The sequence below is a fragment of the Pinus tabuliformis genome, chromosome 9, assembly GCF_031772625.1.
Source record: "Pinus tabuliformis cultivar Carrire ecotype Pingquan chromosome 9, CPIR1, whole genome shotgun sequence".
NCBI lineage: Eukaryota > Viridiplantae > Streptophyta > Pinopsida > Pinales > Pinaceae > Pinus > Pinus tabuliformis.
In genome coordinates this window covers 392,433,832-392,446,909 of record NC_142307.1, presented here as the reverse complement: position 1 = coordinate 392,446,909, position 13,078 = coordinate 392,433,832, and the positions used below count along the sequence as shown (strand labels likewise).

Here is a 13,078-nt window from a genome sequence, read left to right as displayed (position 1 = left end):
CATGCAAATAGGGTGAGCGAAGAACATTGAATTGTATCCCACATGCATAGAGAAACCGGTAAATTTTTTTAATCCACATCATTCCTACACCCTTCATCAAGGAAATTTGATATGGTTCTACGCCTTAAAGAGATGTTTGGTCCTATGCCTCCATATCCATTGCCATGGGAGGATGTTGAAGGAGTTCTTTGTGCATGTTGATGTGATTGTGAGCTATGTTCAAAGAAATCCTTAGATTTTTTAGATTAGTATTTTGCTTCCTCCTCTTCCCTTATGTATTTGGCTTTATCTGTTGTTGATACACTTGCACAAGTTTTGATTCCTATTGGTTTATCTCCATCCCATGGCCTTTTCCCACAGAGGTGCCTTCTAACATGGGTGTATGAACCTATGTAAGTTTTGTTGTAATGGGGGCAGTCAAATTTAGTGGTTCCTTCCCTTCCTTTAAGCCTAGAAACATATTTCCACAATGGGGTTTGGTCTTGTTTAGTTTTTTGGGCTAAATCATGTTCACTCTCTTCCTCCTCACCAAGGTACTCCTCTCTTGTGTTTTCATTAAACCCACTATAACCCATTTCTTCATCCTCTTCTTCATGATCAACCCTCCTTCTACTCTCCAACACTATAATAACCAAAAAAGGAACCAAGAAGAAGAAAATGCCAAATCATATAACCATGATGTTTGAACTTTGAAGTTTTGAGTTTGCAAAAAAATGGAGGAATGGGAATTGGAAATAGAGAAATTATTTATTTAGCAATGAACATAAAAAAAAAAATGCTAGATCAAAGTGTAGATCCTACCTCTTTGGCCTTCAATCCCAAGCTCCAATCTCCCCTTGCAAGCTCCTCAAGCTCCTCCAAGCTCCTCTCTCACCAAGCTCCTCTCTCCAAGCTCTAAACTCTCTCTTGCTCCTCTTGCTCTCAATGGATGAAGTGAATAATGGGAGGGGAGAGGGTCTATTCCCCCCCCTCCCCTTTCCCTCCCTTTCCTCTCTCCTCTCTATTGTTAGTCTTCGCCTTCCCTCTTGGCGACGCAACCTATTTTTCAGCTTCAGCAGACGAGAGCATTTTTTCAGAGGGGGGAGCGGTCGGGAGCGATTGCTTCCTGATTACTCCCTCTAAAAAAACGCTCACGAAGGATACGAGAGCAGTCAAGTGTTGAAGTTTCTAAGTTTACTTAGTTTATAAACCCTTCATGCACTTTTTCTGATTTATTCCTACCTACCTATTATTTTTCTTTAACAAGTTATTTACAAAGTAAATACTGAAATAAACACCAGGGCATGCTCAACATATTACAGATCAACAACTAAAAGAAACAGAAACAAACACACCACATGACACCATTATTTTTGGACCAATGTCCCCGGAAATACCTAACGCGGGAAAATTGGTGCAGCTATCTGAGGGTTTTCTTATTAAGCAATATCAGAGTACAATCTGGACGCCGAAACTGGCCTACCCAACAGTGTTAAAATTGGCAACTAGGGAAAAACTTCATGTGGGTCATCTTATTCATGGCTGATAATATTTTAAATAGATTCCTCTCATCGAGAGGTGTAGGATTGATATAAAGATCATCCGATTCCGATAAGTATTCATGGAGATATGAATTTATTTTGATTGTGGAATTATTATCAAGCCGACCTACAACTCATGTAGGCTCAGAAGCCCAACAGTCGCATCTATTCAAACACCAACGTTGTGTATAAATACATGAGGACGTTTCCTCATTTGGACTCACTCATCTCATCACATCTCTCTCTCCCTACTACGCAGAAAAGGGTCTCTCCCTCACACGTGAAGCCGGAAGCTGCTGAAACTGAAGCTGCAATTGCAGAAGTAAAGATTGACCTGCGTGGACTAGAAGATCTCCTCATCTGAACTGCGTTGTAGGTTCATCTGAACCTCCTCTGAAAGCCGCAACTTTTGGTGGTGGAATCAAGTCAATCTGACGAACGGTTTGCAAGATATCGACTGCCCTAGTTTGAAGGAAGCTGCTGAAACTGAAGCTGCAACTGCAGAAGTAAAGATTGACCTGCGTGGACTAGAAGATCTCCTCATCTGAACTGCGTTGTAGGTTCATTTGAACCTCCTCTGAAAGCCGCAACTTTTGGTGGTGGAATCAAGTCAATCCGACGGACGGTTTACAAGATATCGACTGCCCTAGTTTGAAGGAAGCTGCTGAAACTGAAGCTGCAAATGCAGAAGTGAAGTTTGACCTGTGGACTAGAAGATCTCCTCATCTGAACTGCGTTGTAGGTTCATCTGAACCTCCTCTGGAAGCTGCAACTTTTGGTGGTGGAATCAAGCCGATCTGACAGTCGGTTTGTGAGATATCGTCTGCCCTAGTTTGATGAAGCCGCTAATGCTGATGCTTCTGATCTAGGGTTTGCTACTGCTGATATAAATCAGATTTATTGTACTATTTCTCTCTGCTGAATTATTGAAGATAAAAGAAGATTTGATCAAAGGGTTTCCTCACACATTGTGGGGTTTGTCCCTGGCTAGCCGCCACATCTTGTGTCTCTTGTCTTGGCTTGTTTTCTGTCAATCGTTTAATGTTCTATCTGCACCTTTATGTACATGTGATTGCTAATCTGTGGAATATAATAAGGAAAAGAAGTAAACTGTTATAAGCATAGAACATACCATATCTTAACAAACAGAGAATTTCCTTAGCAGCTATACCTCACAGTTTGAGAGAAATCTCCTGGCTGAAACCCTGGAAAGTCCTTCTGGCAGCTCCTCAACACAAAACTGCTCTGCAACCCTAGCATCTGTCCAATCTGGATTGCGTCAACCCCTCTTTGTCTCACGTTTGCCCTACGTCAGCCTTTCTTGGCTTGCGTCAGCCCCAAGAGGCCCTGCATCAGCTTTCTAGTCCTCTAGGTCAGACACGCTGGCCTCTCCGGTGCTCTGCGCAACACTTGGCTGCCTCTGTGTGGCCCTGTGTGAGCCCTTGCTGGCTCTGCATCACTCTCCTTGGCTGTTGCGCTGCTCTCCCGGCACAATCTCTACCTTCTCTGTTTCTCTGTACTCAATGCCCCTTAGTTGCTCTCCCGATCATTGATTCTATTTCTCTTAGCAAACCCCGCTCTAAAGAATAGAATGACTGATCACTCTGGTGTACTTCTCCAAGTGACCCTCAAGCCTCTTATACTTTTCTTGTTGGCATCTCAACGACCGAGATTAAGTCCCTAATCAATGGCGAAGATTAGATCTGGCTTGATCCATGTTTTTTGGACCATTCTAACACAGATTCATTTTAATACACATTAATATTTTATTTTCTCTAAGTTTAGACTTAGGGACTCCATTAAAAAATATTAATTATTTTAATATCTCCTGATTTGTTTAGAATCTGCCCAAACCCTTTTTGGGTATTGGAGATCTCATGTGCCCCAACCTCTCCACCAAATTTCGTGGCTAGAGCACATTGATGCTACCCCAAATCAACACTCCCTCTTAGCGAGGACTGTGCTCTAGCAATACTTCTCACTGAGTATTACTCTAATCATCCGGCATCGGTACCTGTGTTGATGCTAGGCCTCCCTACCCACCATCGTCTACACTGCTGCCTCCCGTACCACTGCCCATGGTTCTGCCACTGCCATTGCTGCATCTGTACGACAGTTCCCTCTGCATCCATGCTGTTGTTGGTCTTTTCTCCCAACACTGCATCTGCACTGCACCTCTTCTCATCATGTTGCATCGTGCTGCCCACTACTGCACTGCAACTCAGTCACTGAGAAGTAAGTAATTGATCCTCCAATTGACCTCCCTGTTGGGCTAGAAACACCCACTGATGCTAAAGCTCCCTCTACCACTGACAAGTGCTCCCTCTCTCTGACCTCTGCGCTGCTGCAACAACTCCTTGCATCTCACACTGTTGCACACCTCATTGTGCCTTCCTGCACTGGTGCAACACTCCTGTGCCTCTCGCACTATTGCAGCCTGCTAGCTCTGCATTGTCTCGGGACTCCTGCACTGTAGCTCTCTCTGCCGCTCGATCTGCATCTGTCTCTACCCACTCAGCTAGTGCTACTACTCCTCATCAGGGCTCTCGTAGCAAGGTCTAATCCAAGAGGCTGGGTACTTCAAGGATCCTGCCCCTCATCGCCTGTAGTCCATCTGACTACAGCTCGATGTCTCCCCACTTTCGCTCAAGTGGTGCATGTGCACTCATGGCACAGCCATCGTCTGTCAAAACTTCCTTCTTTGCCTGTGCTAGCACTACCTTAGTCTCGGAAGACTCTCCCTTACTCTTCTTCCTTGGGCACTAGGTCACATAACGACCCATCTCCCCACAGTGGAAGCACTTGATCTTGGAGAGATCTTTCTTCTTCCGCTTCTCCTGCTTTCCCTCATATGCTAGGGCCACATCCTCCTCCTCCTGCTAAACTTTGATTCCTTTGGTGCTGCTACTTGTCTTTGACTGTCGTCTGATCTCTTCCTGGCGAAGAGCTGCCCACATCTCGTCCCACAGTAGGACAGTTCCTCTGCCCAGGATACTCTGGACAAACACTTCCCAATCTTCTGAGACGGCATTTAGGGTTGTCCTCACCATAAGCTCCTAATCCGGTGTCGCTCCTATAGCAGTCAACTGGTCTCGGATCTCATTTAGTCCTCTGAGGAAGGTGTCAATCGATTGACCCTTCTTCATCTGATACGACCTCATCTGGTTCTCGAGCAGCATCCTTCTCTGCACAGAAGTATGCTGGTACAGTTTCTCGTGAGCCTCCCACATCTCAATTGTTGTTTCCTTCTCGGCTATATGTGGTACCACATGATCCTTGAGCCCGTCAAGGATGATGCACTTGGCCCTCGCCATCACCTCTTCGTACTTGTCATTATCATTTGGGTCGACTGGGATAGCTATTGTCTTCAAGGCGAAGTTCTTGACACGATTCCTGTCTAGCACTGATAAGATTCTAGCCTTCCAGACTGCGAAGTTCGATGCTCCGTCCAGTCTATCCTGGTCTCTTACCCTGTGTAGTGCCATGACGCTCCTCTACTTCCCTCCTGGAAGTTCTTTTTTCGACTCCTCTGAGTCTCTACTTCTCGTCTGGAAGTTTTCTTTTGGACTCCCTCTAAGTCCTGATTTCCCTCCTGAAAATCCTTCTGCCGCTTGTCGAGATGTCCCCTACTCTAATCGTCTTGTGCAATTGCACTACTGATCCTGGTTCCTCGACTAGAAACCCTCGGTAACAACTCCTCTAGCCCTGCTTTGTCAGGTACTATTCTGACTACAGTGCCTCACCAGCTCAACTCTGCAATATTTCTACAGCCTTCTAGACTCCAGCAACTGCCTCTCTGTGAACTGTGTCAGCCCCTCTCTGCCTCACGCTGGCTCTGCATCACCCCAGATGGGTCTGCGTCAGCCCTCTGGCCCTCTGCGTCAGCAACGCTAGCCTCTCTGAGGATCTGCGCAGCTCCCGGCTTCTTTGCGTGGCTCTGGATGGATCTGCGTCACACTTCTTGGCTTCTGCACTACTAGAAACAGCTTCTGTCACCTCGAGACAGTTGTTTTCTGCTGTTATTGCTCCGCTCGGCTGATGTCCCTTAGTCCTCCTGTGATCTGCAATCGTGCTCTAATACCATGTTGAAGTTTCTAAGTTTACTTAGTTTAAAAACCCTTCATGCACTTTTTCTGATTTATTCCTACCTACTTGTTATTTTTCTTTAACAAGTTATTTACAAAGTAAATATTGAAAATAAACACCAGTGCATGCTCAACATATTACAGATCAACAACTAAAAGAAACTAGAACAAACACACCACATGACACCATTATTTTTGGACCAATGTCCCAGGAAAAACCCAGTGCGGAAAAATCGGTGCAGCTATCTAAGGGCTTTCTTATTAAGTAATATCAGAGTACAATCTGGGTGCCAAAACTGGCCTACCCAACAGAGAATTTCCTTACCAGCTATACCTCACAGTTTGAGAGAAATCTCCTGGCTGAAACCCCGAAAAGTCCTTCCGGTAGCTCATCAGCACAAAACTGCTCTGCAACCCCAGCATCTGCCCAATCTGGACTGTGTCAGCCCCTCTCTATCTCACGCTAGCCCTGTATCAGCCTTTCTTGGCCTGCGTCAGCCCCAGGAGGCCCTGCATCAACTTTCTGGGCCTCTGCGTCAGACACGCTGGCCTCTCTGGTGCTCTACACAGCACTTGGTTGCATCTGTGTGGCCCTGCATGAGCCCTTGCTGGCTCTGCGTCACTCTCCTTGGTTGTTGCACTGCTCTTCCGGCACAATCTTTGCCTTCTTTGTTTCTCTGTACTCAATGCCCCTCAACTGCTCTCCCAATCACTGATTCTATCTCTCTTAGCAAACCCCACTCTAAAGAATAGAATGACTGATCACTCTGCTGTACTTCTCCAAGTGACCCTCAAGCCTCCTCTTATACTTTTCTTGTTGACATCTCAACGATCGAGATTAAGTCCCTAATCAATGGCTAAGATTAGAGTTGGCTTGATCCATGTCTTTTGGACCATTTTAACACAGATTCATATTAATACACATTAATATTTTATTTTCCCTAAGTTTAGACTTAGGGACTCCATTAAAAAATATTAATTATTTTAATATCTCCTGATCTATTTAGAATCTGTCCAAACCCTTTCTGGGTATTGGAGATCTCATGTGCCCCAACCTCCACCAAATTTCGTGGCTAGAGCACATCTGATGCTACCCCAAATCAACATCAAGGAGCGAATGCTCCTGACCACTCCCGAAAAACCAGGGAGCGTTTTTTTTCTTGTCGGGAGTGATTTCGGGAGCGCACTCCCAACTAGCTCTCGAATAGCTCTCGTTCATAGCGAGGATGTGGGGGAGGGGGCACTCCCCCACAACCCTGTGAAAAACCATCCCACTCTTTAGGTAAGGCATTGATTGTCACTGTAATTAGTTCTGAATCATATATTTTCTCACCAACTTCTTGAAGTTGATCTTTAATTTTTCATAGATTCATGAAATAAGAAACTATAGTGTCTTATTTTGTCATTTTTGATTGATATAGTTGAGTTCTTGGGCTATCATGTGACCTGTTGTACTAACGGAGTATAATTTCACCAAGGTATCATAGACTTCTTTAGATGTAGACAATTCTAACACAAAAGTGAGAAGGTGGTCTTTGATAGACTCAAAGAGAATTCTTTGAGCCTTAATTTCTCCTTTTTCATATTTTTCCATTTCTTGGGCATTATTCTCATCTAGAGTTGGAACCTTTCCTTGAACGAATTTCATGACATCATTCTCTCTAAGGACTAAGTCAATTTTCTTTTTCCATGCCTTGAAGTTGGATGCTCCTTCTAGCTTATTGCTCTCCTTGCATATAAAAGCCATTGAATTAGACATGTAGGATTGGAAGAAAGCTGCTACTGAATTGTTCTATTAGAGATGTCTTCAAATATAGTTGCTCCAAAGATGACCTTCTATCTTCTGTCTAGTAATAGTGTCTCCTCTTCACCTTAGCTCTGATACCATGTTAGAAAATCAAAGGTAAAGTAGATTTTCTTACTTGGTAATTACTTGTGAGAGTTAATCTTCTTTCTTTTGTTATTTATTGTTCCTTCTTCATCAAGCAATTACACAAACTATTCTTCCAAGATCACAAAGAAGTAAGAGACACAAAAATTTAGGCTTTCAAGCCAGGGCAAAACCCCTCAAAAGGGGAAAACCCAACAATCCTCTTCTTATTGAATCAATTCAAAATGAGATATCCAACCCAAGATCAATGACTCTTTCAAAGGTTCCAAGTTGGCCTTCCTCCCAAGTCAAATTCAAAGTCAATCTGGATCAAGATGTAGTCAACCTCTTCTTCAAGACTTCTGTTCAGCTGCAAAAGTCAAATTTCGGTTCTGTTTATAAACTTCAAGAGAAACTTCAAAGTGTCGGTCCTGTTATGGATAGCAATTAGCTTCAAACTTCGGCCGTGTTTGCAAACTTCAGACAGCTTCGATTCTATTGCAGACTTTGGCTACTTCAGGTTACAGGTAGTCTCTAACTTTGGCTCTTTCAGATAGTCTCAGATCTTCACATGACAAGTACAGGCTGAATGATTCGGTAGACTTCTTCTGTTTCTTCTATACCTCGGCTTCATTTCTCCTATTCCAATTGCAGAGATCGAACTCCTTGTAGCTTGCTTACTTATCCTCCAAATGAGCTCGACTAGATGACTTTAAATAGCTGTCCAAGAGGTGTCCATTAGCCACACAGGCCGACTTGACTGAGAGAGGGATGACTTGAACCTTTTTTACTCTTTTAGACAAAAATAAAATCCTCATTTTTCTTACAAAATGTCAGATGTGACATGACTCAATTACAAATGTCTTTGACTTCTAAAGCATGAAGAACATGCTTGAATAAGAATAGAATAATAAAAAATAAATTCATTATTAATTTTTCTTTCATTATCAAGACCAACACTAGTTACATTTTCCAACACTTATTTCCCTTATTGTTTCATATTTTCTCCTAGAGAAATGTGATTGAAAGCTAGCAGTGGGGATTTGCAGTTGACGCTTGGATCACTTAGAGATTACCCCCTGAATTTAGCATTCACTGACTTCAAAGCAATAGCGAGGTAATAATGAATTGTTTGTTGTTGTTATCCAAACTCCACTTACCTTTTCTAGGACGGGAATTTCCAGGTGATAATAGTATGGATAAACATATTTTCACTCAAGGTTGGTACCTTGCAAATATTTGTGATCACACCATTCTCACAATCAACCCTACCATTACTGGTAACAGTGAGTGCATATTCATTTGCAGCAAATGTCTTATTTTCTTTGACTTCACTCAACAAAGAAAAATGAGAAGTATCCTTAACCATGCAATGTGAACATCCAAAGTCTACATTCCACTCCTTTTGAGAAGTATGGGCATGTAATGCTTGAGAATAACATAAAATGTATAGATATCACCTTTACTTTCTTGAGAGCATCACTACTAATCACCTTTAAGCCTCTTAACCTTCTGGTCAAGGTCATTTTTCTTCCTCAATAATTCTTTCCCAATATGCCCTACTTTATTTTTTCCATGATAAGGACAAGCCATCGTGTTGTTGACCTTCTTTACTGATTGCTAATTTCCACCTCCATGCTTTTGTTTGGTGATATGATCTTCACAATCCTTATTAGGCTGTGTACCATGGCTTCTTTCTTGATTTCCATCTTGGCCTCTTTCTTTATGTTTTCTTGGTCCTTAATGAAATGAGCGTATTGCTTATTGCTAATCTTTCTTACATCAAACAATTTTTCTTGCCCATAATCAATGGAGAACAAAATGAGTCAAGTGTATAATCCTTATCGTCTTTTTTCCTTGAATCCCAATCTGCCTGAAATGTGTTGAATATAAAACATCATAAGGTGTTTGTATTAGTTCTATCTGTTAGGCATTGGGTAACCTTGTGTTTCCCTTGTGTTTTGTGACATGTGCTTAATCGCCTCTCGAGGATCCATTAACTCTGGCGATGCATCTGTTTACTAGCACCTGCAGGTTTTGGTGTAACGGAAATCGTGATTCCAACAAGTGGTATCAGAGCCAAAGGTCTCGAGTTCGAAACACACTTGACTCGCTCTGGGGGGATATTGTTGGGCATTGGATGATCTAGCGTTCCCCGTGTGTTTCATGACATGTGCTTAACTCCCTCTCGAGGATCCGTTAACTCTAGCGATGTGTCCATTTACTAGCACCTGTGGGTTTCGGTGTAACTGTAATCGTGATTCCAACACTATCAATTTCCTTGCTTCTTTGACAATTCTTTTCCACATTCATCCAATGTCAACTACAACACCTTTACATGAGTTAGATAATCCTCAATAAAGAGAGGTTCAAGAAAGATCAACTCTTTCTCAAGTTGCATGACTTTTATCGACTTCATCTAACAACCTTTTTAGCTTCTTCCCTACTTCATTTGGAAATGATTCCACTGATATGAAATTGAATATCCCTTGAGATGTAGGTCATCATAACACCTAGAACTTCATCCTTCTTTATATTGACTATTGACTTCTCATGTTCATCCTTAGGATCAGGAATAACAGTGTTTCTGAGCTACTACAATGCTTTGCTTCTTCAAACAAAGCCCCCATGTCTTGTGCCCACATGCCACTATTGTGCCCATTGACCAGAGGATCTTGCTTCAAACCCATATCAGTTATTAAGAACCTTGATTCTAAACTATCAAGTCCAAACGAGTCAAGCCTTTTTAAATTGTTGACTTCTTAAGAGTGTATATACCATTCACAGTGTTCTTGAGATGCAATCTTCTCCAAATGTCTTGCAGAAACTAGAACCAAGCTTAGGGTCTTCAAAACCTACACTCGAATACTATTTAAGAATCATAAGTGCATTACAGAAGTAGAAAACATATCCAAGAAGAGTTATTGGGGTTTAGAGACACGACATTACATGGTACAAGAACATTATTTACATAATTTCATAGCATCCTAGATCGATCCATAGACCATCTATTTATACTCGAGTGCACAATCAACCTCCTTGAACAAAGGTTGATTCAATGAACTTTGATCACCCAAGTCAGCACGAAAGCAGTTAAACATTCCACATTTCCCGGCATTTTCTACACTTAGTGGGTTATAATCAGCCTGGTCGGGACAACTTAGTGGGTCCTATCAACTAGTGGAAACACTAAAATAGACAAGGTGCCCACAATGGCTTTCAGCAAAAGTTGGGTTTAAATCACAAGTTCCAAGAGTTTTCACCATGGACCCTTTGAAACTCCACTTCCATGCAGATTGTTGAGAAAAATATAGATTATATTAGCCCCTTTTAGGTTTTAGCATAGTCGCCAGACTGTTGATGTATGAGCTCTGGTCATGACTCTTAACAATCTCAGCATGTATGCATTCATCCCATGTTTTTCTTATAATATTAATACAATCATTGATTCGTCCTTCTAGTCATGATGAGACGTAGAAAATGTTTATGTATTTACAAAATAGATGCTAGTTTGAAATGGCAAATTAGCCTTTTGTGCATCCTGTTGTTAGTCTGGTTGGGTTTCATCTTCACACTTCTGTCTTCTTTATTCTTGCATATATGTGTTAGCAACTCTTTTAGTAGCTGGCTGAAAGTGATTGCGGGCTTTTATAGTTATTTTCTTGGTGCTTTAAGCAATGCCAATGCTTCTTGAGAGCGTGTGCTCAGAAAATGTATCTTTGGTGACACCGACTGCTTTTTCTTGTTACATCATGTTATTCTCCTGTGAATAGTTTTATCTGTCAATCAGTTTATCATATACATGTTTTTATCTTCCAATATTGACGATTATGCTTTGCATTTTAAAGTAGGTATAGTGTGGCCCATTCCTACTTATGAACTAGTATCTCAACTTTGCAGTTCAAGTTGCCTTTAGAAAACAAGAATTGTCAAAATGGGACTGATAGGTATATGCATGTTCAGAATGTCAGGGGAATGATTAAGCCCATCTATCATATGATAGCACTTTCAAGTTCACCATGAAAGAAAGTACAATCCTGTACATAGTGTGGCATCACTTCCATCGCCATGTCACACCTAGGTCTTCACAAAGGAAAAATTTTAGAAATTCAAAACTAAAGAAAACTGATCTAACTGAAAATCATGGAAGACGAAAGAAATGGGAACAAATAAGCATCAAGAACATGAAGAAGATTGAAATTCTTTCAACATGAAGAAATGATGCTGAACTTTCTGGCAGTTCAGGTTCCTCAATCATCTGTTTTGTTCTCCAGGACAAGCCTCTTGGAGAGAGAAGAACGGAAGGGTGTTGCAGATCTTGTAGTAAATACAATGCAGGCATTGTCATCTGCACAAGATGCAGCCCGTAAATATGCTGCATATGCAAGATTAAGCAGTGCAAATGAGTTAGGTAAGAAGAAATTAATTATTTCAAAAAAAGAAATGAAATTTCAAATTAGAGTTCCTTACCAGTTCGGGCTGGCTATTTTGTATGGTCATATCTCAACTTGGCTATTCATATTCCCTGAGTTTAATCTTTGATGTGCTTGTGATGTGAGAAACAGGTGATAAAAGTAAGAAAGAAACTGTGGGATCTGAAGTAACTTGCAATAAAATCCTATGTGGACTATCTTCGGACAAAGGGGATCCAAACCCATTGGCTCTAAAACCAATTGAAATTGCAGAAGAAGAATTATTTGCTCCTGGAACTCTCTTCCATATTCGTGGCAGGTGTGTTTCCATTGCAGGTGAGAAAACCACGGGAGGTAGAGAAAGTTGTACTCTATGGAAGGGCTATCCAGATGAGCACTTTGGTAGAATTGTCCTTTCAGATACAATGCTATCTGACCATAAATGTGACAACCATTATTATGCTTTACGGGATGTTTTAAAGGGCTTGCCTAAATCCGATGATAGAAGATTACCTTAGACCAGCTTTAACAAATATTCAAGATATTTATGTGTTCGGAGATGTCACTAAACTATGTTATATAGTATGACTCGATCGCTCCGGTTAAAAAGGCAATCATTCACAATGCGGTACAGAGCCTAGCCAGTGTTTAGTGAACTGTATTTTATTTTAGTCAAGCGTTGAAGAGGCTGAATGTACATAAATAGCAGTTTCCTGTAATATGGAAGTTACGTTGTATCATGAAAGACTACTATTTTTCCAAGCATTGCTTTTGTACCTTGTTCAGAGCCTCTGCAATTTTTATTTTATTTACCATTCTATGTAAGCGTGCTTTCTTTCTTGGAGACAAATTTCTGTTCCATCTGTATTACAAACTCAGAAGCATTTTTAAAACTAAAAGTTGTCCGAACACCCGGCCACGAGAGGTGGTTGGTAAGGTGGATTGTTTAATGAAGTCTACGCAAATCCTCATGGTTTTATTTCCCTTCAAAGATGTTTGTAAAATGGATGATATAGTGTCATCTTTGGATACCCTGATATTATAATTAAGATGAAAGAACAAATATTAAAATCCAGTAGAGAGTTCAGCCAGTGATTGCATTTGCTTTAGTCGATGCAATTCTTAAAAGCTTAATTTCATGCAAGTTTGGATCATTTGGCAGTCTTCGTTGAAATGTAAGATGCAAGATCC

At 41.4% G+C, this 13,078-nt stretch overlaps 1 protein-coding gene across 3 annotated transcripts in view; it reads left to right on the top strand.

Moving 5' to 3' along the window:
* Nucleotides 1-12,796, top strand: part of LOC149148792 (uncharacterized) — a 309,870-nt gene extending 297,074 nt beyond the window's left edge. For all 3 annotated transcript variants that reach the window (XM_089439852.1, XM_089439850.1, XM_089439851.1), the window contains exons 7-8: nt 11,750-11,886; nt 12,041-12,796. In XM_089439852.1, the coding sequence (XP_089295978.1) occupies nt 11,750-11,886; nt 12,041-12,405 (502 nt within the window). In that variant the 3' untranslated portion in view covers nt 12,406-12,796. The remainder of the gene's footprint in view (nt 1-11,749; nt 11,887-12,040) is intronic.
* Nucleotides 12,797-13,078: the final 282 nt, after the last annotated feature.